Genomic DNA, 26,983 nt, shown 5'->3' with positions numbered 1-26,983 from the left:
TTTTTTTCTCAGCTGACATCGTACTGGGAAACAAGTCGCAGTGTGCCGTGTATATTGGATGAGACTTGGCAACGGGTGATAGAAAAAAAAAACGGACAGCACTCAGACCACCCGTATGCCATCCGATGTTTAAGGATACATTAACATTCTGCAGCACAGAACACTGTAAATGATTGCAGAATAAGGCTGCGTGCTCACTATGCGTTTTTTAAGCGTTTTTGCCGTGGAATTTCCGCAGCGAAAACGCTTAAAAAACGCTTGGTAATCCGCGCCCCATGGTCCCCAGTGATAATCCGCTGTGCTGTGCACATGCTGCGGAAATTTCCGCTGCGGATTATCATTGCGGAAAAAAATGCAGCATGTCCATTATTTTTGTGGACACGCGGCGTAACTGCCGCCATTCACTTGCATTGAATCACTACATGTGCAGAAGCGGATATTAAGCGACTCAATGTGCGGATGGCACCCGGGTGTGGAGGACAGGAGACTCTCTGCCGGACCCGGGTACCATAGAACCTATAAAAATAAAAAAAAAAAGAATAAAATAAAAAATAAATATATACTCACCTTCTGATGGCCCCGACGTCGGAGGTCGCGTGACCCATCACATGACTAAATGATGTCATGGAAGGTCCTTTTACACCACCGCGAGCTGTACAACAGACCGGACGCACGGGAGAGAAGACCGGGGGCCATCAGAAGGTAAGTGTATATTTATTTTTTACCATTCTCTCGGGTCACACTATATATGCCGGTTGCCGGTTACATGGATTTATATAGTGTGACCAAGTTGTCAAACACTTTCCAGGTGATGCTAAATCGCTTGTCAACCCGCATGCGGAAATGCAAGTGAAGAACGCTTCACATCCGCATGTCCCTGGCAGGAAAAACGCACGCGCAATCCGCATGTACAATCCGCATGTACAATCCGCATGTACAATCCGCATGCGTTTTTTCTGCCACGGAGATGCAGAAACGCTCAGGAGACATCCGTAGCATTTCTGCATCGTGGGCACATAGCCTTAGAGTTGCAGAGGAAAAAAACGCATTGCATATGGATACTAGCATAGCACGCGGCCGTTTTTTGGGGGCAGAAATCGGACCATTTTTTCCCTCACATATGGGTATGAGTCGTACAGAGCAGATCGGGCTCAGCCAGGAGGACACACTGAGGGGCTTAACTTACAACTTTATGTGTCAGGTGACCGCTGGTTACATCACGGTGCAGATGTGTCAGAGCACGTCGGAAGGACCGGGGGGTCGCGCTGCGGGAGGTGACCGGGGGGTCGCGCTGGGAGGTGACCGGGGGGTCGCGCTGGGAGGTGACCGGGGGGTCGCGCTGCGGGAGGTGACCGGGGGTCGCGCTGCGGGAGGTGACCGGGGGTCGCGCTGCGGGAGGTGACCGGGGGGTCGCGCTGCGGGAGGTGACCGGGGGGTCGCGCTGCGGGAGGTGACCGGGGGTCGCGCTGCGGGCGGTGACCGGGGGGGTCGCGCTGCGGGAGGTGACCGGGGGGGTCGCGCTGCGGGAGGTGACCGGGGGGGTCGCGCTGCGGGAGGTGACCGGGGGGGTCGCGCTGCGGGAGGTGACCGGGGGTCGCGCTGCGGGCGGTGACCGGGGGGGTCGCGCTGCGGGCGGTGACCGGGGGGGTCGCGCTGCGGGAGGTGACCGGGGGGGTCGCGCTGCGGGCGGTGACCGGGGGGGTCGCGCTGCGGGAGGTGACCGGGGGTCGCGCTGCGGGCGGTGACCGGGGGGGTCGCGCTGCGGGAGGTGACCGGGGGGGTCGCGCTGCGGGAGGTGACCGGGGGGGTCGCGCTGCGGGAGGTGACCGGGGGGGTCGCGCTGCGGGAGGTGACCGGGGGTCGCGCTGCGGGCGGTGACCGGGGGGGTCGCGCTGCGGGCGGTGACCGGGGGGGTCGCGCTGCGGGAGGTGACCGGGGGGGTCGCGCTGCGGGAGGTGACCGGGGGGGTCGCGCTGCGGGAGGTGACTGGGGGGGTCGCGCTGCGGGAGGTGACCGGGGGTCGCGCTGCGGGCGGGGACCGGGGGGGTCGCGCTGCGGGCGGTGACCGGGGGGGTCGCGCTGCGGGAGGTGACCGGGGGGGTCGCGCTGCGGGAGGTGACTGGGGGGGTCGCGCTGCGGGCGGTGACCGGGGGGGTCGCGCTGCGGGCGGTGACCGGGGGGGTCGCGCTGCGGGCGGTGACCGGGGGGGTCGCGCTGCGGGCGGTGACCGGGGGGGTCGCGCTGCGGGCGGTGACCGGGGGGGTCGCGCTGCGGGCGGTGACCGGGGGGGTCGCGCTGCGGGCGGTGACCGGGGGTCGCGCTGCGGGCGGTGACCGGGGAGCTGCCGGTCTCTTCTCACCGTTCCTGCCGGACCCTGGGCCGCCGCTTGGCTCCTCCGCACTGACAGGCGGAAATCCCCGGCTCTCTCCGGCTCCACGCTCAGCTGTAGGTGCACCGTGTTCCGGCCGCTCCCCGCTTCCTCCAGCCATGCCCGGGCCGACACCAGCACTGTGGGCAGCGGCTGTGAGGGGACGGGACCCCCGCACGCCATGTCTCCCGGCCGGAGGCCGCTCCGAGCTCTGACTTCCTGGTGCTGACACCCTCTGCTGGCGGTGAACGGAAATGCAGCCTGTCACCTCGAGCGGTCGTGACCATGACTACCTCTGCTGGTGGTGACTGGCACTGCATCCAATCCGGGGCGGAGCTGAGGCGACACCGGAACTGTAACGGGTAAGTCCGCGGAGCTGACAGGAAGAGCAACGGAGGAGCCAACCGGGAGAAGAGCTGTGCGGGGCTGACAGGAATGGTGAGATTGAGGAGCTGAGAGTGGAAGCTACAAGTGTCAGCCATGTACACGCCCTGTGTGCAGTATATCTATAGGGGCTACAGACACCTTCACCTCTGCCCTCGTCTCCCCCCTCGGCCCTCGGTTACCGCCCTGGTCTCCCCCCTCGGCCCTCGGTTACCGCCCTGGTCTCCCCCCTCGGCCCTCGGTTGCCGCCCTGGTCTCCCCCCTCGGCCCTCGGTTACCGCCCTGGTCTCCCCCCTCGACCCTCGGTTACCGCCCTGGTCTCCCCCCTCGGCCCTCGGTTGCCGCCCTGGTCTCCCCCCTCGGCCCTCGGTTGCCGCCCTGGTCTCCCCCCTCGGCCCTCGGTTGCCGCCCTGGTCTCCCCCCTCGGCTGCCGCCCTGGTCTCCCCCCTCGGCCCTCGGTTGCCGCCCTGGTCTCCCCCCTCGGCCCTCGGTTGCCGCCCTGGTCTCCCCCCTCGGCCCTCGGTTGCCGCCCTGGTCTCCCCCCTCGGCCCTCGGTTGCCGCCCTGGTCTCCCCCCTCGGCCCTCGGTTGCCGCCCTGGTCTCCCCCCTCGGCCCTCGGTTGCCGCCCTGGTCTCCCCCCTCGGCTGCCGCCCTGGTCTCCCCCCTCGGCCCTCGGTTGCCGCCCTGGTCTCCCCCCTCGGCCCTCGGTTGCCGCCCTGGTCTCCCCCCTCGGCCCTCGGTTGCCGCCCTGGTCTCCCCCCCTCGGCCCTCGGTTGCCGCCCTGGTCTCCCCCCTCGGCCCTCGGTTGCCGCCCTGGTCTCCCCCCTCGGCCCTCGGTTGCCGCCCTGGTCTCCCCCCTCGGCCCTCGGTTGCCGCCCTGGTCTCCCCCCTCGGCCCTCGGTTGCCGCCCTGGTCTCCCCCCTCGGCCCTCGGTTGCCGCCCTGGTCTCCCCCCTCGGCCCTCGGTTGCCGCCCTGGTCTCCCCCCTCGGCCCTCGGTTGCCGCCCTGGTCTCCCCCCTCGGCCCTCGGTTGCCGCCCTGGTCTCCCCCCTCGGCCCTCGGTTGCCGCCCTGGTCTCCCCCCTCGGCCCTCGGTTGCCGCCCTGGTCTCCCCCCTCGGCCCTCGGTTGCCGCCCTGGTCTCCCCCCTCGGCCCTCGGTTGCCGCCCTCGTCTCCCCCCTCGGCCCTCGGTTGCCGCCCTCGTCTCCCCCCTCGGCCCTCGGTTGCCGCCCTCGTCTCCCCCCTCGGTTGCCGCCCTCGTCTCCCCCCTCGTCTCCCCCCTCGGTTGCCGCCCTCGTCTCCCCCCTCGGCCCTCGGTTGCCGCCCTCGTCTCCCCCCTCGGCCCTCGGTTGCCGCCCTCGTCTCCCCCCTCGGCCCTCGGTTGCCGCCCTCGTCTCCCCCCTCGGCCCTCGGTTGCCGCCCTCGTCTCCCCCCTCGGCCCTCGGTTGCCGCCCTCGTCTCCCCCCTCGGCCCTCGGTTGCCGCCCTCGTCTCCCCCCTCGGCCCTCGGTTGCCGCCCTCGTCTCCCCCCTCGGCCCTCGGTTGCCGCCCTCGTCTCCCCCCTCGGCCCTCGGTTGCCGCCCTCGTCTCCCCCCTCGGCCCTCGGTTGCCGCCCTCGTCTCCCCCCTCGGTTGCCGCCCTCGTCTCCCCCCTCGGTTGCCGCCCTCGTCTCCCCCCTCGGTTGCCGCCCTCGTCTCCCCCCTCGGTTGCCGCCCTCGTCTCCCCCCTCGGTTGCCGCCCTCGTCTCCCCCCTCGGTTGCCGCCCTCGTCTCCCCCCTCGGTTGCCGCCCTCGTCTCCCCCCTCGGTTGCCGCCCTCGTCTCCCCCCTCGGTTGCCGCCCTCGTCTCCCCCCTCGGTTGCCGCCCTCGTCTCCCCCCTCGGTTGCCGCCCTCGTCTCCCCCCTCGGTTGCCGCCCTCGTCTCCCCCCTCGGTTACCGCCCTCGTCTCCCCCCTCGGTTACCGCCCTCGTCTCCCCCCTCGGTTACCGCCCTCGTCTCCCCCCTCGGTTACCGCCCTCGTCTCCCCCCTCGGTTACCGCCCTCGTCTCCCCCCTCGGTTACCGCCCTCGTCTCCCCCCTCGGTTACCGCCCTCGTCTCCCCCCTCGGTTACCGCCCTCGTCTCCCCCCTCGGTTACCGCCCTCGTCTCCCCCCTCGGCCCTCGGTTACCGCCCTCGTCTCCCCCCTCGGCCCTCGGTTACCGCCCTCGTCTCCCCCCTCGGCCCTCGGTTACCGCCCTCGTCTCCCCCCTCGGCCCTCGGTTACCGCCCTCGTCTCCCCCCTCGGCCCTCGGTTACCGCCCTCGTCTCCCCCCTCGGCCCTCGGTTACCGCCCTCGTCTCCCCCCTCGGCCCTCGGTTACCGCCCTCGTCTCCCCCCTCGGTTACCGCCCTCGTCTCCCCCCTCGGTTACCGCCCTCGTCTCCCCCCTCGGTTACCGCCCTCGTCTCCCCCCTCGGTTACCGCCCTCGTCTCCCCCCTCGGTTACCGCCCTCGTCTCCCCCCTCGGTTACCGCCCTCGTCTCCCCCCTCGGTTACCGCCCTCGTCTCCCCCATCGGTTACCGCCCTCGTCTCCCCCCTCGGTTACCGCCCTCGTCTCCCCCCTCGGTTACCGCCCTCGTCTCCCCCCTCGGTTACCGCCCTCGTCTCCCCCCTCGGTTACCGCCCTCGTCTCCCCCCTCGGCCCTCGGTTACCGCCCTCGTCTCCCCCCTCGGTTACCGCCCTCGTCTCGGCCCTCGGTTACCGCCCTCGTCTCGGCCCTCGGTTACCGCCCTCGTCTCGGCCCTCGGTTACCGCCCTCGTCTCGGCCCTCGGTTACCGCCCTCGTCTCGGCCCTCGGTTACCGCCCTCGTCTCGGCCCTCGGTTACCGCCCTCGTCTCGGCCCTCGGTTACCGCCCTCGTCTCGGCCCTCGGTTACCGCCCTCGTCTCGGCCCTCGGTTACCGCCCTCGTCTCGGCCCTCGGTTACCGCCCTCGTCTCGGCCCTCGGTTACCGCCCTCGTCTCGGCCCTCGGTTACCGCCCTCGTCTCGGCCCTCGGTTACCGCCCTCGTCTCGGCCCTCGGTTACCGCCCTCGTCTCGGCCCTCGGTTACCGCCCTCGTCTCGGCCCTCGGTTACCGCCCTCGTCTCGGCCCTCGGTTACCGCCCTCGTCTCCCCCCTCGGCCCTCGGTTACCGCCCTCGTCTCCCCCCTCGGCCCTCGGTTACCGCCCTCGTCTCGGCCCTCGGTTACCGCCCTCGTCTCGGCCCTCGGTTACCGCCCTCGTCTCGGCCCTCGGTTACCGCCCTCGTCTCGGCCCTCGGTTACCGCCCTCGTCTCGGCCCTCGGTTACCGCCCTCGTCTCCCCCCTCGGCCCTCGGTTACCGCCCTCGTCTCCCCCCTCGGCCCTCGGTTACCGCCCTCGTCTCCCCCCTCGGCCCTCGGTTACCGCCCTCGTCTCCCCCCTCGGCCCTCGGTTACCGCCCTCGTCTCCCCCCTCGGTTACCGCCCTCGTCTCCCCCCTCGGTTACCGCCCTCGTCTCGGCCCTCGGTTACCGCCCTCGTCTCGGCCCTCGGTTACCGCCCTCGTCTCGGCCCTCGGTTACCGCCCTCGTCTCGGCCCTCGGTTACCGCCCTCGTCTCGGCCCTCGGTTACCGCCCTCGTCTCGGCCCTCGGTTACCGCCCTCGTCTCGGCCCTCGGTTACCGCCCTCGTCTCGGCCCTCGGTTACCGCCCTCGTCTCGGCCCTCGGTTACCGCCCTCGTCTCGGCCCTCGGTTACCGCCCTCGTCTCGGCCCTCGGTTACCGCCCTCGTCTCGGCCCTCGGTTACCGCCCTCGTCTCGGCCCTCGGTTACCGCCCTCGTCTCGGCCCTCGGTTACCGCCCTCGTCTCGGCCCTCGGTTACCGCCCTCGTCTCGGCCCTCGGTTACCGCCCTCGTCTCCCCCCTCGGTTACCGCCCTCGTCTCCCCCCTCGGTTACCGCCCTCGTCTCCCCCCTCGGTTACCGCCCTCGTCTCCCCCCTCGGTTACCGCCCTCGTCTCCCCCCTCGGTTACCGCCCTCGTCTCCCCCCTCGGTTACCGCCCTCGTCTCCCCCCTCGGTTACCGCCCTCGTCTCCCCCCTCGGTTACCGCCCTCGTCTCCCCCCTCGGTTACCGCCCTCGTCTCCCCCCTCGGTTACCGCCCTCGTCTCCCCCCTCGGTTACCGCCCTCGTCTCCCCCCTCGGTTACCGCCCTCGTCTCCCCCCTCGGTTACCGCCCTCGTCTCCCCCCTCGGTTACCGCCCTCGTCTCCCCCCTCGGTTACCGCCCTCGTCTCCCCCCTCGGTTACCGCCCTCGTCTCCCCCCTCGGTTACCGCCCTCGTCTCCCCCCTCGGTTACCGCCCTCGTCTCCCCCCTCGGTTACCGCCCTCGTCTCCCCCCTCGGTTACCGCCCTCGTCTCCCCCCTCGGTTACCGCCCTCGTCTCCCCCCTCGGTTACCGCCCTCGTCTCCCCCCTCGGTTACCGCCCTCGTCTCCCCCCTCGGTTACCGCCCTCGTCTCCCCCCTCGGTTACCGCCCTCGTCTCCCCCCTCGGTTACCGCCCTCGTCTCCCCCCTCGGTTACCGCCCTCGTCTCCCCCCTCGGTTACCGCCCTCGTCTCCCCCCTCGGTTACCGCCCTCGTCTCCCCCCTCGGTTACCGCCCTCGTCTCCCCCCTCGGTTACCGCCCTCGTCTCCCCCCTCGGTTACCGCCCTCGTCTCCCCCCTCGGTTACCGCCCTCGTCTCCCCCCTCGGTTACCGCCCTCGTCTCCCCCCTCGGTTACCGCCCTCGTCTCCCCCCTCGGTTACCGCCCTCGTCTCCCCCCTCGGTTACCGCCCTCGTCTCCCCCCTCGGTTACCGCCCTCGTCTCCCCCCTCGGTTACCGCCCTCGTCTCCCCCCTCGGTTACCGCCCTCGTCTCCCCCCTCGGTTACCGCCCTCGTCTCCCCCCTCGGTTACCGCCCTCGTCTCCCCCCTCGGTTACCGCCCTCGTCTCCCCCCTCGGTTACCGCCCTCGTCTCCCCCCTCGGTTACCGCCCTCGTCTCCCCCCTCGGTTACCGCCCTCGTCTCCCCCCTCGGTTACCGCCCTCGTCTCCCCCCTCGGTTACCGCCCTCGTCTCCCCCCTCGGTTACCGCCCTCGTCTCCCCCCTCGGTTACCGCCCTCGTCTCCCCCCTCGGTTACCGCCCTCGTCTCCCCCCTCGGTTACCGCCCTCGTCTCCCCCCTCGGTTACCGCCCTCGTCTCCCCCCTCGGTTACCGCCCTCGTCTCCCCCCTCGGTTACCGCCCTCGTCTCCCCCCTCGGTTACCGCCCTCGTCTCCCCCCTCGGTTACCGCCCTCGTCTCCCCCCTCGGTTACCGCCCTCGTCTCCCCCCTCGGTTACCGCCCTCGTCTCCCCCCTCGGTTACCGCCCTCGTCTCCCCCCTCGGTTACCGCCCTCGTCTCCCCCCTCGGTTACCGCCCTCGTCTCCCCCCTCGGTTACCGCCCTCGTCTCCCCCCTCGGTTACCGCCCTCGTCTCCCCCCTCGGTTACCGCCCTCGTCTCCCCCCTCGGTTACCGCCCTCGTCTCCCCCCTCGGTTACCGCCCTCGTCTCCCCCCTCGGTTACCGCCCTCGTCTCCCCCCTCGGTTACCGCCCTCGTCTCCCCCCTCGGTTACCGCCCTCGTCTCCCCCCTCGGTTACCGCCCTCGTCTCCCCCCTCGGTTACCGCCCTCGTCTCCCCCCTCGGTTACCGCCCTCGTCTCCCCCCTCGGTTACCGCCCTCGTCTCCCCCCTCGGTTACCGCCCTCGTCTCCCCCCTCGGTTACCGCCCTCGTCTCCCCCCTCGGTTACCGCCCTCGTCTCCCCCCTCGGTTACCGCCCTCGTCTCCCCCCTCGGTTACCGCCCTCGTCTCCCCCCTCGGTTACCGCCCTCGTCTCCCCCCTCGGTTACCGCCCTCGTCTCCCCCCTCGGTTACCGCCCTCGTCTCCCCCCTCGGTTACCGCCCTCGTCTCCCCCCTCGGTTACCGCCCTCGTCTCCCCCCTCGGCCCTCGGTTACCGCCCTCGTCTCCCCCCTCGGCCCTCGGTTACCGCCCTCGTCTCCCCCCTCGGCCCTCGGTTACCGCCCTCGTCTCCCCCCTCGGCCCTCGGTTACCGCCCTCGTCTCCCCCCTCGGCCCTCGGTTACCGCCCTCGTCTCCCCCCTCGGCCCTCGGTTACCGCCCTCGTCTCCCCCCTCGGCCCTCGGTTACCGCCCTCGTCTCCCCCCTCGGCCCTCGGTTACCGCCCTCGTCTCCCCCCTCGGCCCTCGGTTACCGCCCTCGTCTCCCCCCTCGGCCCTCGGTTACCGCCCTCGTCTCCCCCCTCGGCCCTCGGTTACCGCCCTCGTCTCCCCCCTCGGCCCTCGGTTACCGCCCTCGTCTCCCCCCTCGGCCCTCGGTTACCGCCCTCGTCTCCCCCCTCGGCCCTCGGTTACCGCCCTCGTCTCCCCCCTCGGCCCTCGGTTACCGCCCTCGTCTCCCCCCTCGGCCCTCGGTTACCGCCCTCGTCTCCCCCCTCGGCCCTCGGTTACCGCCCTCGTCTCCCCCCTCGGCCCTCGGTTACCGCCCTCGTCCCCCCCCTCGGCCCTCCGTTACCGCCCTCTTCTCCCCCCTCCGTTACCGCCCTCATCTCACCCCCTCGCCCTCCGTTACCGCCGTCGTCTCACCCCCTCGCCCTCCTTTACCGCCCCCACTTATTGGCCCTGATCTCCAGTCACACCCGCTCTTGCTTCCGCCGCCCGTCCTGTTTCCTGCTGTCGGGGCTGATTTTCCTGTGGCCTCCTCCTGTCCAGGTGATGTCCCCGCCGGGCGGCCACCATGTTGTCCTTGGTGTTTATCTGCAGTCGGAGGTTGGTGTCGGACCACAGCTCCCTGCGCCGTGCGCTGCCCCTCGTCCCGGAGGAGCTGTACCCGGTGCTGTTCAGAGCCGCGTTCCTGGATAAGAAGACGCTGGTGCTGCAGGATTTGGTGCAGAGATGGCCTTTCTCTGTACTGAGTCTTCAGAGGCTGCTGGAAGGTGATGAGCGTCACAATCCCGTCCAGATGTACGAGAAGGGCAACAAGCTGTGCGTGCAGACCGTCATCCTGGGCGTCATGGCGTACCTGAGGGAGGAGCTGGCCGGGCAGAAAGAAGGGCGACTGCCAAGGTGAGGGTCTCATATAAAGGTGTTGGGGGGTGACCACTGAGGTGAGTGTCTGCTATAGAGGGGTGTGAGGGATGACCTTTGAGGTGAGGGTCTGCCATATAGGAGTGGGAGGGTAACCGTACAGGTGAGGGTCTGCTGTAGAAGATTGTTGGGGGAGTGACCGTTGAGGTGAGGGTCTGCTATATAGGGGTGTGGGGGAGTGACCTCAGAGGTGAGAGTCTGATATAAAGGTGTGGGGGCGACTGTTGAGGTGAGGGTCTGCTATAGAGGGGTGTAGGGGGTGAACATTGAGGTGAGCGTCTGCTATAGAGAGGTGTAGGGGGTGACTTCAGAGGTGAGCATCTGCTATATAGGGAGGTGGGAGTTGACCGTTGAGGTGACAGTCTGCCATAGAGGAGTGGGGGGCAACCACAGAGGTGAGGGTCTGCTATATAGGGGTGTGACCGCAGAGGTAGGGGGGTGACCGTTGAGGTGAGGGTCTGCTATATAGGGATGTGGGGGCGACCGATGAGGTGAGGGAGTGCCATAGAGGGTTGTGGGGAGCTCTGAGGTGGCTGTGAGGGGCCGGGTGACCACCGTGTGGGGAGCTCTGAGGTGGCTGGGCGGGGCAGGGTGACCACCGTGTGGGGAGCTCTGAGGTGGCTGTGAGGGGCCGGGTGACCACCGTGTGGGGAGCTCTGAGGTGGCTGTGAGGGGCCGGGTGACCACTGTGTGGGGAGTTCTGAGGTGGCTGTGAGGGGCTGGGTGACCACCTTGTAGGGACCTCTGAGGTGGCTGTGAGGGGCCGGGTGACCACCGTGTGGGGAGCTCTGAGGTCGCTGAGAGGGGTCGGGTGACCACCGTGTGGGGAGCTCTGAGGTGGCTGTGAGGGGCCGGGTGACCACCTTGTAGGGACCTCTGAGGTGGCTGTGAGGGGCCGGGTGACCACCGTGTGGGGAGCTCTGAGGTCGCTGAGAGGGGTCGGGTGACCACCGTGTGGGGAGCTCTGAGGTGGCTGTGAGGGGCCGGGTGACCACCGTGTAGGGACCTCTGAGGTGGCTGTGAGGGGCCAGGTGACCACCGTGTAGGGACCTCTGAGGTGGCTGTGAGGGGCCAGGTGACCACCGTGTGGGGAGCTCTGAGGTGGTTGTGAGGGGCCGGGTGACCACCGTGTGGGGACCTCTGAGGTGGTTGTGAGGGGCCGGGTGACCACCGTGTAGGGACCTCTGAGGTGGCTGTGAGGGGCCGGGTGACCACCGTGTAGGGACCTCTGAGGTGGCTGTGAGGGGCCAGGTGACCACCGTGTAGGGACCTCTGAGGTGGCTGTGAGGGGCCAGGTGACCACCGTGTGGGGAGCTCTGAGGTGGTTGTGAGGGGCCGGGTGACCACCGTGTGGGGACCTCTGAGGTGGTTGTGAGGGGCCGGGTGACCACCGTGTGGGGAGCTTTGAGGTGGCTGTGAGGGGCCGGGTGACCACCGTGTGGGGAGCTCTGAGGTGGCTGTGAGGGGCCGGGTGACCACCGTGTGGGGAGCTCTGAGGTGGCTGTGAGGGGCCGGGTGACCACCGTGTGGGGAGCTCTGAGGTGGCTGTGAGGGGCCGGGTGACCACCGTGTGGGGAGCTCTGAGGTGGCTGTGAGGGGCCGGGTGACCACCGTGTGGGGAGCTCTGAGGTGGTTGTGAGGGGCCGGGTGACCACCGTGTGGGGAGCTTTGAGGTGGCTGTGAGGGGCCGGGTGACCACCGTGTGGGGACCTCTGAGGTGGTTGTGAGGGGCCGGGTGACCACCGTGTGGGGAGCTCTGAGGTGGCTGTGAGGGGCCGGGTGACCACCATAACTCCACATTCTTTTCCACGCCTCACGCTGTCATGTTCCACCTGCAGGAAGCAGCGCCTGCGGCTCCTGGACATGATTGGGACACATGACGACGGTCTGCAGCAGGGTCCTGACACCATGAGTCTCTGGTCCCGCACCGTTGCCTTGGCAAAGTCATGCATCGATATCGCCAGAAGACAACGGGAAGAAAGGATTCAAGCCTTGAAACGCAGGAGAGGGCCCGAGGACACGGCGGCCTCCTCCGCTTACAGCGCCGTGTGTGTGGATGTGCGTGTGGATATGTTTGTGAACAGCACTTCCTACGCTGTCCTGAGGGAGGCGCTGATGCTTGGCTCCCACGGCCCCTTGCGTTTGCAGTGCAGGGACATCCGGGCGGAGGAGCTGTCTCTGCGGAGCACTGTGATTCTGCTGGAGTTGCTGAACCCTGACTGCCTCCGACAGATAGATCTGAGATTCAATAACCTGGGTCTGCTGGGCCTGAACGCTCTGCTGCCGTCCATGAGGCGCTTCACCCACCTCCTGAGTCTGAAGTTACCCTACAGCAATATAGACGTGGTGCGCCTGGCACCCGCCGCCGAGGAAGCTCTGCAGGACTTCACCTCCCAGATCTGCCAGCTGCCTGCACTCCGGGAGCTCAACCTCGGATCCTCACGTCTCTCCGGACGATTATCACAACTTCTCGGGTAATAATGGTATAAAGAGCCGTGAAGTCATATAGAAGTAACCTACATAGGAGGCCCCATACATGACAGTCACTGTGTACATACATTTCTGATCCTGAGTTACATCCTGTATTATACCCCAGAGCTGCACTCACTATTCTGCTGGTGCAGTCACTGTGTACATACATTACATTACTGATCCTGAGTTCCATCCTGTATTATACTCAACAGCTGCACTCACTATTCTGCTGGTGCAGTCACTGTGTACATACATTACATTACTGATCCTGAGTTACATCCTGTATTATACTCCAGAGCTGCACTCACTATTCTGCTGGTGCAGTCACTGTGTACATACATTACATTACTGATCCTGAGTTACCTCCTGTATTATACTCCAGAGCTGCACTCACTATTCTGCTGGTGCAGTCCCTGTGTACATACATTACATTACTGATCCTGAGTTACATCCTGCATTATACCCCAGAGCTGCACTCACTATCCTGCTGGTGCACTCACTGTGTACATACATTTCATTACTGATCCTGAGTTACATCCTGTATTATACTCCAGAGCTGCACTCACTATTCTGCTGGTGCAGTCACTGTGTACATACATTACATTACTGATCCTGAGGTATATCCTGTATTATACTCCAGAGCTGCACTCACTATTCTGCTGGTGCAGTCACTGTGTACATACATTACATTACTGATCCTGAGTTACATCCTGTATTATACCCCAGAGCTGCACTCACTATCCTGCTGGTGCACTCACTGTGTACATACATTTCATTACTGATCCTGAGTTACATCCTGTATTATACTCCAGAGCTGCACTCACTATTCTGCTGGTGCAGTCACTGTGTACATACATTACATTACTGATCCTGAGTTATATCCTGTATTATACTCCAGAGCTGCACTCACTATTCTGCTGGTGCAGTCACTCTGTACACACATTACATTACTGATCCTGAGTTACCTCCTGTATTATACTCCAGAGCTGCACTCACTATCCTGCTGGTGCACTCACTGTGTACATACATTACATTACTGATCCTGAGTTATATCCTGTATTATACTCCAGAGCTGCACTCACTGTTCTGCTGGTGCAGTCACTGTGTACATACATTACATTACTGATCCTGAGTTACATCCTGTATTATCCTCCAGAGCTGCACTCACTATTCTGCTGGTGCAGTCACTGTGTACATACATTACTGATCCTGAGTTACATCCTGTATTATACTCAAGAGCTGCACTCACTATTCTGCTGGTGCAGTCACTGTGTACATACATTACATTACTGATCCTGAGTTACCTCCTGTATTATACTCCAGAGCTGCACTCACTATCCTGCTGGTGCACTCACTGTGTACATACATTACATTACTGATCCTGAGTTACCTCCTGTATTATACTCCAGAGCTGCACTCACTATCCTGCTGGTGCACTCACTGTGTACATACATTACATTACTGATCCTGAGTTACCTCCTGTATTATACTCCAGAGCTGCACTCACTATTCTGCTGGTGCAGTCACTGTGTACATACATTACATTACTGATCCTGAGTTATATCCTGTATTATACTCCAGAGCTGCACTCACTATTCTGCTGGTGCAGTCACTCTGTACACACATTACATTACTGATCCTGAGTTACCTCCTGTATTATACTCCAGAGCTGCGCTCACTATTCTGCTGGTGCAGTCACTGTGTACATACATTACATTACTGATCCTGAGTTACCTCCTGTATTATACTCCAGAGCTGCTCTCACTATTCTGCTGGTGCAGTCACTGTGTACATACATTACATTACTGATCCTAAGTTACATCCTGTATTATACTCCAGAGCTGCACTCACTATTCTGCTGGTGCAGTCACTGTGTACATACATTACATTACTGATCCTGAGTTACATCCTGTATTATACTCCAGAGCTGCACTCACTGTTCTGCTGGTGCAGTCACTGTGTACATACATTACATTACTGATCCTGAGTTACATCCTGTATTATCCTCCAGAGCTGCACTCACTATTCTGCTGGTGCAGTCACTGTGTACATACATTACTGATCCTGAGTTACATCCTGTATTATACTCAAGAGCTGCACTCACTATTCTGCTGGTGCAGTCACTGTGTACATACATTACATTACTGATCCTGAGTTACCTCCTGTATTATACTCCAGAGCTGCACTCACTATTCTGCTGGTGCAGTCACTGTGTACATACATTACATTACTGATCCTGAGTTACCTCCTGTATTATACTCCAGAGCTGCACTCACTATTCTGCTGGTGCAGTCACTGTGTACATACATTACATTACTGATCCTGAGTTACATCCTGTATTATACTCAAGAGCTGCACTCACTATTCTGCTTGTGTAGTCACTGTGTACATACATTACATTACTGATCCTGAGTTACCACCTGTATTATACCCCAGAGCTGCACTCACTATCCTGCTGGTGCACTCACTGTGTACATACATTACATTACTGATCCTGAGTTACATCCTGTATTATACTCCAGAGCTGCACTCACTATTCTGCTGGTGCAGTCACTGTGTACATACATTACATTACTGATCCTGAGTTACCTCCTGTATTATACCCCAGAGCTGCACTCACTTTTCCGCTGGTGCAGTCACTGTGTACATACATTACATTACTGATTCTGAGTTACATCCTGTATTATACTCCAGAGCTGCACTCACTATTCTGCTGGTGCAGTCACTGTGTACATACATTACATTACTGATCCTGAGTTACATCCTGTATTATACCCCAGAGCTGCACTCACTTTTCCGCTGGTGCAGTCACTGTGTACATACATTACATTACTGATTCTGAGTTACATCCTGTATTATACTCCAGAGCTGCACTCACTATTCTGCTGGTGCAGTCACTCTGTACATACATTACTGATCCTGAGTTACATCCTGTATTATACCCCAGAGCTGCACTCACTATTCTGCTGGTGCAGTCACTGTGTACATACATTACATTACTGATCCTGAGTTACCTCCTGTATTATACTCCAGAGCTGCACTCACTATTCTGCTGGTGGCACTCACTGTGTACATACATTACATTACTGATCCTGAGTTACATCCTGTATTATACTCCAGAGCTGCACTCACTATTCTGCTGGTGCAGTCACTGTGTACATACATTACATTACTGATCCTGAGTTACCTCCTGTATTATACCCCAGAGCTGCACTCACTTTTCCGCTGGTGCAGTCACTGTGTACATACATTACATTACTGATTCTGAGTTACATCCTGTATTATACTCCAGAGCTGCACTCACTATTCTGCTGGTGCAGTCACTCTGTACATACATTACATTACTGATCCTGAGTTACATCCTGTATTATACCCCAGAGCTGCACTCACTATTCTACTGGTGCAGTCACTGTGTACATACATTACATTACTGATCCTGAGTTACATCCTGTATTATACTCCAGAGCTGCACTCACTATTCTGCTGGTGCAGTCACTGTGTACATACATTACATTACTGATCCTGAGTTACCTCCTGTATTATACTCCAGAGCTGCACTCACTATTCTGCTGGTGCAGTCCCTGTGTACATACATTACATTACTGATCCTGAGTTACATCCTGCATTATACCCCAGAGCTGCACTCACTATCCTGCTGGTGCACTCACTGTGTACATACATTTCATTACTGATCCTGAGTTACATCCTGTATTATACTCCAGAGCTGCACTCACTATTCTGCTGGTGCAGTCACTGTGTACATACATTACATTACTGATCCTGAGGTATATCCTGTATTATACTCCAGAGCTGCACTCACTATTCTGCTGGTGCAGTCACTGTGTACATACATTACATTACTGATCCTGAGTTACCTCCTGTATTATACTCCAGAGCTGCACTCACTATTCTGCTGGTGCAGTCCCTGTGTACATACATTACATTACTGATCCTGAGTTACATCCTGCATTATACCCCAGAGCTGCACTCACTAGTCTGCTGGTGCAGTCCCTGTGTACATACATTACATTACTGATCCTGAGTTACATCCTGCATTATACCCCAGAGCTGCACTCACTATTCTGCTGGTGCAGTCACTGTGTACATACATTACATTACTGATCCTGAGTTACATCCTGTATTCTACTCCAGAGCTGCACTCACTATTCTGCTGGTGCAGTCACTGTGTACATACATTACGTTACTGATCCTGAGTTACATCCTGTATTCTACTCCAGAGCTGCACTCACTATTCTGCTGGTGCAGTCACTGTGTACATACATTACATTACTGATCCTGAGTTACATCCTGTATTATACTCCAGAGCTGCACTCACTATTCTGCTGGTGCAGTCACTCTGTACATACATTACATTACTGATCCTGAGTTACCTCCTGTATTATACTCCAGAGCTGCGCTCACTATTCTGCTGGTGCAGTCACTGTGTACATACATTACATTACTGATCCTGAGTTACCTCCTGTATTATACTCCAGAGCTGCGCTCACTATTCTGCTGGTGCAGTCACTGTGTACATACATTACTGATCCTGAGTTACATCCTGTATTATACTCAAGAGCTGCACTCACTATTCTGCTGGTGCAGTCACTGTGTACATACATTACATTACTGATCCTGAGTTACATCCTGTATTATACCCCAGAGCTGCACTCACTATCCTGCTGGTGCACTCACTGTGTACATACATTACATTACTGATCCTGAGTTACATCCTGTATTATACTCCAGAGCTGCACTCACTATTCTGCTGGTGCAGTCACTGTGTACATACATTACATTACTGATCCTGAGTTACCTCCTGTATTATACTCCAGAGCTGCACTCACTATTCTGCTGGTGCAGTCACTGTGTACATACATTATATTACTGATCCTGAGTTACCTCCTGTATTATACTCCAGAGCTGCACTCACTATTCTGCTGGTGCAGTCACTGTGAACATACATTACATTACTGATCCTGAGTTACATCCTGTATTATCCTCCAGAGCTGCACTCACTATTCTGCTGGTGCAGTCACCGTGTACATACATTACATTACTGATCCTGAGTTACATCCTGTATTATCCTCCAGAGCTGCACTCACTATTCTGCTGGTGCAGTCACTGTGTACATACATTACTGATCCTGAGTTACATCCTGTATTATCCTCCAGAGCTGCACTCACTATTCTGCTGGTGCAGTCACTGTGTACATACATTACATTACTGATCCTGAGTTACCTCCTGTATTATACCCCAGAGCTGCACTCACTATTCTGCTGGTTCAGTCATTGTGTACATACATTACATTACTGATTCTGAGTTACCTCCTGTATTATACTCTAGAGCTGCACTCACTATTCTGCTGGTGCAGTCACTGTGTACATACATTACATTACTGATTCTGAGTTACATCCTGTATTATACTCCAGAGCTGCACTCACTATTCTGCTGGTGCAGTCACTGTGTACATACATTACATTACTGATCCTGAGTTACATCCTGTATTATACTCCAGAGCTGCACTCACTATTCTGCTGGTGCAGTCACTGTGTACATACATTACATTACTGATCCTGAGTTACATCCTGTATTATACTCCAGAGCTGCACTCACTATTCTGCTGGTGCAGTCACTGTGTACATACATTACATTACTGATCCTGAGTTACCTCCTGTATTATACCCCAGAGCTGCACTCACTATTCTGCTGGTTCAGTCATTGTGTACATACATTACATTACTGATTCTGAGTTACCTCCTGTATTATACTCTAGAGCTGCACTCACTATTCTGCTGGTGCAGTCACTGTGTACATACATTACATTACTGATTCTGAGTTACATCCTGTATTATCCTCCAGAGCTGCACTCACTATTCTGCTGGTGCAGTCACTGTGTACATACATTACATTACTGATCCTGAGTTACCCTCCTGTATTATACCCCAGAGCTGCACTCACTATTCTGCTGGTTCAGTCATTGTGTACATACATTACATTACTGATCCTGAGTTACATCCTGTATTATACTCCAGAGCTGCACTCACTATTCTGCTGGTGCAGTCACTGTGTACATACATTACATTACTGATCCTGAGTTACATCCTGTATTATACTCCAGAGCTGCACTCACTATTCTGCTGGTGCAGTCACTGTGCACATACATTACATTACTGGTCCTGAGTTACATCCTGTATTATACCCCAGAGCTGCAATCACTATTCTGCTGGTGCAGTCACTGTGTACATACATAACATTACTGATCCTGAGTTACATCCTGTATTATACTCCAGAGCTGCACTCACTATTCTGCTGGTGCAGTCACTGTGTACATACATTACATTACTGATCCTGAGTTACCTCCTGTATTATACTCCAGAGCTGCACTCACTATTCTGCTGGTGCAGTCACTGTGTACATACATTACATTACTGATCCTGAGTTACCTCCTGTATTATACTCCAGAGCTGCACTCACTATTCTGCTGGTGCAGTCACTGTGTACATACATTACATTACTGATCCTGAGTTACATCCTGTATTATACTCCAGAGCTGCACTCACTGTTCTGCTAGTGCAGTCACTGTGTACATACATTACATTACTGATCCTGAGTTACATCCTGTATTATCCTCCAGAGCTGCACTCACTATTCTGCTGGTGCAGTCACTGTGTACATACATTACTGATCCTGAGTTACATCCTGTATTATACTCCAGAGCTGCACTCACTATTCTGCTGGTGCAGTCACTGTGTACATACATTACATTACTGATTCTGAGTTACATCCTGTATTATACTCCAGAGCTGCACTCACTATTCTGCTGGTGCAGTCACTGTGTACATACATTACATTACTGATCCTGAGTTACATCCTGTATTCTACTCCAGAGCTGCACTCACTATTCTGCTGGTGCAGTCACTGTGTACATACATTACATTACTGATCCTGAGTTACATCCTGTATTCTACTCCAGAGCTGCACTCACTATTCTGCTGGTGCAGTCACTGTGTACATACATTACATTACTGATCCTGAGTTACCTCCTGTATTATACTCCAGAGCTGCACTCACTATCCTGCTGGTGGCACTCACTGTGTACATACATTACATTACTGATCCTGAGTTACATCCTGTATTATACTCCAGAGCTGCACTCACTATTCTGCTGGTGCAGTCACTGTGTACATACATTACATTACTGATCCTGAGTTACCTCCTGTATTATACCCCAGAGCTGCACTCACTTTTCCGCTGGTGCAGTCACTGTGTACATACATTACATTACTGATTCTGAGTTACATCCTGTATTATACTCCAGAGCTGCACTCACTATTCTGCTGGTGCAGTCACTCTGTACATACATTACATTACTGATCCTGAGTTACATCCTGTATTATACCCCAGAGCTGCACTCACTATTCTGCTGGTGCAGTCACTCTGTACATACATTACATTACTGATCCTGAGTTACATCCTGTATTATACTCCAGAGCTGCACTCACTATTCTGCTGGTGCAGTCACTGTGTACATACATTACATTACTGATCCTGAGTTACCTCCTGTATTATACTCCAGAGCTGCACTCACTATTCTGCTGGTGCAGTCACTGTGTACATACATTACATTACTGATCCTGAGTTACCTCCTGTATTATACTCCAGAGCTGCACTCACTATTCTGCTGGTGCAGTCACTGTGTACATACATTACATTACTGATCCTGAGTTACCTCCTGTATTATACCCCAGAGCTGCACTCACTTTTCCGCTGGTGCAGTCACTGTGTACACACATTACATTACTGATTCTGAGTTACATCCTGTATTATACTCCAGAGCTGCACTCACTATTCTGCTGGTGCAGTCCCTGTGTACATACATTACATTACTGATCCTGAGTTACATCCTGCATTATACCCCAGAGCTGCACTCACTATCCTGCTGGTGCACTCACTGTGTACATACATTTCATTACTGATCCTGAGTTACATCCTGTATTATACTCCAGAGCTGCACTCACTATTCTGCTGGTGCAGTCACTGTGTACATACATTACATTACTGATCCTGAGGTATATCCTGTATTATACTCCAGAGCTGCACTCACTATTCTGCTGGTGCAGTCACTGTGTACATACATTACATTACTGATCCTGAGTTACCTCCTGTATTATACTCCAGACCTGCACTCACTATTCTGCTGGTGCAGTCCCTGTGTACATACATTACATTACTGATCCTGAGTTACATCCTGCATTATACCCCAGAGCTGCACTCACTATTCTGCTGGTGCAGTCACTGTGTACATACATTACATTACTGATCCTGAGTTACATCCTGCATTATACCCCAGAGCTGCACTCACTATTCTGCTGGTGCAGTCACTGTGTACATACATTACATTACTGATCCTGAGTTACATCCTGTATTCTACTCCAGAGCTGCACTCACTATTCTGCTGGTGCAGTCACTGTGTACATACATTACGTTACTGATCCTGAGTTACATCCTGTATTCTACTCCAGAGCTGCACTCACTATTCTGCTGGTGCAGTCACTGTGTACATACATTACATTACTGATCCTGAGTTACATCCTGTATTATACTCCAGAGCTGCACTCACTGTTCTGCTGGTGCAGTCACTGTGTACACACATTACATTACTGATCCTGAGTTACATCCTGTATTATCCTCCAGAGCTGCACTCACTGTTCTGCTGGTGCAGTCACTGTGTACATACATTACATTACTGATCCTGAGTTACATCCTGTATTATCCTCCAGAGCTGCACTCACTATTCTGCTGGTGCAGTCACTGTGTACATACATTACTGATCCTGAGTTACATCCTGTATTATACTCAAGAGCTGCACTCACTATTCTGCTGGTGCAGTTACTGTGTACATACATTACATTACTGATCCTGAGTTACATCCTGTATTATACTCCAGAGCTGCACTCACTATTCTGCTGGTGCAGTCACTGTGTACATACATTACATTACTGATCCTGAGTTACCTCCTGTATTATACCCCAGAGCTGCACTCACTATCCTGCTGGTGCACTCACTGTGTACATACATTACATTACTGATCCTGAGTTACATCCTGCATTATACTCCAGAGCTGCACTCACTATTCTGCTGGTGCAGTCACTGTGTACATACATTACATTACTGATCCTGAGTTACCTCCTGTATTATACTCCAGAGCTGCACTCACTATTCTGCTGGTGCAGTCACTGTGTACATACATTACATTACTGATCCTGAGTTACCTCCTGTATTATACCCCAGAGCTGCACTCACTATCCTGCTGGTGCACTCACTGTGTACATACATTACATTACTGATCCTGAGTTACATCCTGTATTATACTCCAGAGCTGCACTCACTATTCTGCTGGTGCAGTCACTGTGTACATACATTACATTACTGATCCTGAGTTACATCCTGTATTATACTCCAGAGCTGCACTCACTATTCTGCTGGTGCAGTCACTGTGTACATACATTACATTACTGATCCTGAGTTACCTCCTGTATTATACCCCAGAGCTGCACTCACTTTTCCGCTGGTGCAGTCACTGTGTACATACATTACATTACTGATTCTGAGTTACATCCTGTATTATACTCCAGAGCTGCACTCACTATTCTGCTGGTGCAGTCACTCTGTACATACATTACATTACTGATCCTGAGTTACATCCTGTATTATACCCCAGAGCTGCACTCACTATTCTGCTGGTGCAGTCACTGTGTACATACATTACATTACTGATCCTGAGTTACATCCTGTATTATACTCCAGAGCTGCACTCACTATTCTGCTGGTGCAGTCACTCTGTATATACATTACATTACTGATCCTGAGTTACATCCTGTATTATACCCCAGAGCTGCACTCAATATTCTGCTGGTGCAGTCACTGTGTACATACATTACATTACTGATCCTGAGTTACATCCTGTATTATCCTCCAGAGCTGCACTCACTATTCTGCTGGTGCAGTCACTGTGTACATACATTACTGATCCTGAGTTACATCCTGTATTATACTCAAGAGCTGCACTCACTATTCTGCTGGTGCAGTCACTGTGTACATACATTACATTACTGATCCTGAGTTACCTCCTGTATTATACTCCAGAGCTGCACTCACTATTCTGCTGGTGTAGTCACTGTGTACACACATTACATTACTGATCCTGAGTTACATCCTGCATTATACCCCGGAGCTGCACTCACTATCCTCCTGGTGCACTCACTGTGTACATACATTACATTACTGATCCTGAGTTACATCCTGTATTATACTCCAGAGCTGCACTCACTATTCTGCTGGTGCAGTCACTGTGTACATACATTACATTACTGATCCTGAGGTATATCCTGCATTATACCCCAGAGCTGCACTCACTATTCTGCTGGTGCAGTCACTGTGTACATACATTACATTACTGATCCTGAGTTACCTCCTGTATTATACTCCAGAGCTGCACTCACTATTCTGCTGGTGCAGTCCCTGTGTACATACATTACATTACTGATCCTGAGTTACATCCTGTATTATACTCCAGAGCTGCACTCACTATTCTGCTGGTGCAGTCACTGTGTACATACATTACATTACTGATCCTGAGTTACATCCTGTATTCTACTCCAGAGCTGCACTCACTATTCTGCTGGTGCAGTCACTGTGTACATACATTACATTACTGATCCTGAGTTACATCCTGTATTATACTCCAGAGCTGCACTCACTATTCTGCTGGTGCAGTCACTCTGTACATACATTACATTACTGATCCTGAGTTACATCCTGTATTATCCTCCAGAGCTGCACTCACTATTCTGCTGGTGCAGTCACTGTGTACATACATTACTGATCCTGAGTTACATCCTGTATTATACTCCAGAGCTGCACTCACTATTCTGCTGGTGCAGTCACTGTGTACATACATTACATTACTGATTCTGAGTTACATCCTGTATTATACCCCAGAGCTGCACTCACTATTCTGCTGGTTCAGTCATTGTGTACATACATTACATTACTGATCCTGAGTTACATCCTGTATTATACTCCAGAGCTGCACTCACTATTCTGCTGGTGCAGTCACTGTGTACATACATTACATTACTGATCCTGAGTTACCCTCCTGTATTATACCCCAGAGCTGCACTCACTATTCTGCTGGTTCAGTCATTGTGTACATACATTACATTACTGATTCTGAGTTACCTCCTGTATTATACTCTAGAGCTGCACTCACTATTCTGCTGGTGCAGTCACTGTGTACATACATTACATTACTGATTCTGAGTTACATCCTGTATTATACTCTAGAGCTGCACTCACTATTCTGCTGGTGCAGTCACTGTGTACATACATTACATTACTGATCCTGAGTTACATCCTGTATTATACTCCAGAGCTGCACTCACTATTCTGCTGGTGCAGTCACTGTGTACATACATTACATTACTGATCCTGAGTTACATCCTGTATTCTACTCCAGAGCTGCACTCACTATTCTGCTGGTGCAGTCACTGTGTACATACATTACATTACTGATCCTGAGTTACATCCTGTATTATACTCCAGAGCTGCACTCACTATTCTTCTGGTGCAGTCACTGTGTACATACATTACATTACTGATTCTGAGTTACCTCCTGTATTATACTCCAGAGCTGCACTCACTATTCTGCTGGTGCAGTCACTGTGTACATACATTACATTACTGATCCTGAGTTACCTCCTGTATTATACTCCAGAGCTGCACTCACTATTCTGCTGGTGCAGTCACTGTGTACATACATTACATTACTGATCCTGAGTTACCTCCTGTATTATACTCCAGAGCTGCACTCACTATTCTGCTGGTGCAGTCACTGTGTACATACATTACATTACTGATCCTGAGTTACATCCTGTATTATACTCCAGAGCTGCACTCACTATTCTGCTGGTGCAGTCACTGTGTACATACATTACATTACTGATCCTGAGTTACCTCCTGTATTATACTCCAGAGCTGCACTCACTATTCTGCTGGTGCAGTCACTGTGTATATACATTACATTACTGATCCTGAGTTACATCCTGTATTATCCTCCAGAGCTGCACTCACTATTCTGCTGGTGCAGTCACCGTGTACATACATTACATTACTGATTCTGAGTTACCTCCTGTATTATACTCTAGAGCTGCACTCACTATTCTGCTGGTGCAGTCACTGTGTACATACATTACATTACTGATTCTGAGTTACATCCTGTATTATACTCCAGAGCTGCACTCACTATTCTGCTGGTGCAGTCACTGTGTACATACATTACATTACTGATCCTGAGTTACATCCTGTATTATACTCCAGAGCTGCACTCACTATTCTGCTGGTGCAGTCACTGTGTACATACATTACATTACTGATCCTGAGTTACATCCTGTATTATACTCCAGAGCTGCACTCACTATTCTGCTGGTGCAGTCACTGTGTACATACATAACATTACTGATCCTGAGTTACATCCTGTATTATACTCCAGAGCTGCACTCACTATTCTGCTGGTGCAGTCACTGTGTACATACATTACATTACTGATTCTGAGTTACATCCTGTATTATCCTTCAGAGCTGCACTCACTATTCTGCTGGTGCAGTCACTGTGTACATACATTACATTACTGATCCTGAGTTACATCCTGTATTATACTCCAGAGCTGCACTCACTATTCTGCTGGTGCAGTCACTGTGTACATACATTGCATTACTGATTCTGAGTTACATCCTGTATTATCCTCCAGAGCTGCACTCACTATTCTGCTGGTGCAGTCACTGTGTACATACATTACATTACTGATCCTGAGTTACATCCTGTATTATACTCCAGAGCTGCACTCAATATTCTGCTGGTGCAGTCACTGTGTACATACATTACATTACTGATCCTGAGTTACCCTCCTGTATTATACCCCAGAGCTGCACTCACTATTCTGCTGGTTCAGTCATTGTGTACATACATTACATTACTGATTCTGAGTTACCTCCTGTATTATACCCCAGAGCTGCACTCACTATTCTGCTGGTGCAGTCACTGTGTACATACATTACATTACTAATCCTGAGTTACATCCTGTATTATACTCTAGAGCTGCACTCACTATTCTGCTGGTGCAGTCACTGTGTACATACATTGCATTACTGATTCTGAGTTACCTCCTGTATTATACTCTAGAGCTGCACTCACTATTCTGCTGGTGCAGTCACTGTGTACATACATTACATTACTGATTCTGAGTTACATCCTGTATTATACTCTAGAGCTGCACTCACTATTCTGCTGGTGCAGTCACTGTGTACATACATTACATTACTGATCCTGAGTTACATCCTGTATTATACCCCAGAGCTGCACTCACTATTCTGCTGGTGCAGTCACTGTGTACATACATTACATTACTGATTCTGAGTTACCTCCTGTATTATACTCCAGAGCTGCACTCACTATTCTGCTGGTGCAGTCACTGTGTACATACATTATATTACTGATCCTGAGTTACCTCCTGTATTATACTCCAGAGCTGCACTCACTATTCTGCTGGTGCAGTCACTGTGAACATACATTACATTACTGATCCTGAGTTACATCCTGTATTATACTCCAGAGCTGCGCTCACTATTCCGCTGGTGCAGTCACTGTGTACATACATTACATTACTGATCCTGAGTTACATCCTGTATTATACTCCAGAGCTGCACTCACTATTCTGCTGGTGCAGTCACTGTGTACATACATTACATTACTGATCCTGAGTTACATCCTGTATTATACTCCAGAGCTGCACTCACTATTCTGCTGGTGCAGTCACTGTGCACATACATTACATTACTGGTCCTGAGTTACATCCTGTATTATACCCCAGAGCTGCAATCACTATTCTGCTGGTGCAGTCACTGTGTACATACATAACATTACTGATCCTGAGTTACATCCTGTATTATACTCCAGAGCTGCACTCACTATTCTGCTGGTGCAGTCACTGTGTACATACATTACATTACTGATCCTGAGTTACCTCCTGTATTATACTCCAGAGCTGCACTCACTATTCTGCTGGTGCAGTCACTGTGTACATACATTACATTACTGATCCTGAGTTACCTCCTGTATTATACTCAAGAGCTGCACTCACTATTCTGCTGGTGCAGTCACTGTGTACATACATTACATTACTGATCCTGAGTTACCTCCTGTATTATATTCCAGAGCTGCACTCACTATTCTGCTGGTGCAGTCACTGTGTACATACATTACATTACTGATCCTGAGTTACATCCTGTATTATACCCCAGAGCTGCAATCACTATTCTGCTGGTGCAGTCACTGTGTACATACATAACATTACTGATCCTGAGTTACCTCCTGTATTATACTCCAGAGCTGCACTCACTATTCTGCTGGTGCAGTCACTGTGTACATACATAACATTACTGATCCTGAGTTACATCCTGTATTATACTCCAGAGCTGCACTCACTATTCTGCTGGTGCAGTCACTGTGTACATA

The 26,983-nt window shown here is 54.7% G+C and overlaps 2 protein-coding genes across 4 annotated transcripts in view; one reads left to right on the top strand and one right to left on the bottom strand.

Moving 5' to 3' along the window:
* Window positions 1–2,633, bottom strand: part of LOC141266080 (ranBP-type and C3HC4-type zinc finger-containing protein 1-like) — a 35,133-nt gene extending 32,500 nt beyond the window's left edge. For both annotated transcript variants that reach the window (XM_073679972.1, XM_073679973.1), the window contains exon 1: window positions 2,360–2,633. In XM_073679972.1, coding sequence (XP_073536073.1) covers window positions 2,360–2,551 — 192 coding nt within the window. In that variant the 5' untranslated portion in view covers window positions 2,552–2,633. The remainder of the gene's footprint in view (window positions 1–2,359) is intronic.
* The window catches only part of LOC141266081 (leucine-rich repeat-containing protein 14-like), a 67,265-nt gene continuing 42,896 nt past the window's right edge, over window positions 2,615–26,983 (top strand). Inside the window, exons 1-3 of one of the 2 annotated variants that reach the window (XM_073679975.1) lie at window positions 2,615–2,730; window positions 9,563–9,916; window positions 11,776–12,411. In XM_073679975.1, the coding sequence (XP_073536076.1) occupies window positions 9,588–9,916; window positions 11,776–12,411 (965 nt within the window). In that variant the 5' untranslated portion in view covers window positions 2,615–2,730; window positions 9,563–9,587. Of the gene's footprint in view, window positions 2,807–9,562; window positions 9,917–11,775; window positions 12,412–26,983 lie in introns of both variants that reach the window. The other variant, XM_073679974.1, reaches the window with a different exon arrangement.

Source organism: Phyllobates terribilis, unplaced genomic scaffold (assembly GCF_046119375.1).
Source record: "Phyllobates terribilis strain yellow unplaced genomic scaffold, ASM4611937v1 Scaffold_4__5_contigs__length_816908805, whole genome shotgun sequence".
In the NCBI taxonomy this organism is placed as follows: domain Eukaryota; kingdom Metazoa; phylum Chordata; class Amphibia; order Anura; family Dendrobatidae; genus Phyllobates; species Phyllobates terribilis.
Note: the sequence above shows the minus strand (reverse complement) of the source record. Positions and strands in the feature narration are given on the sequence as shown.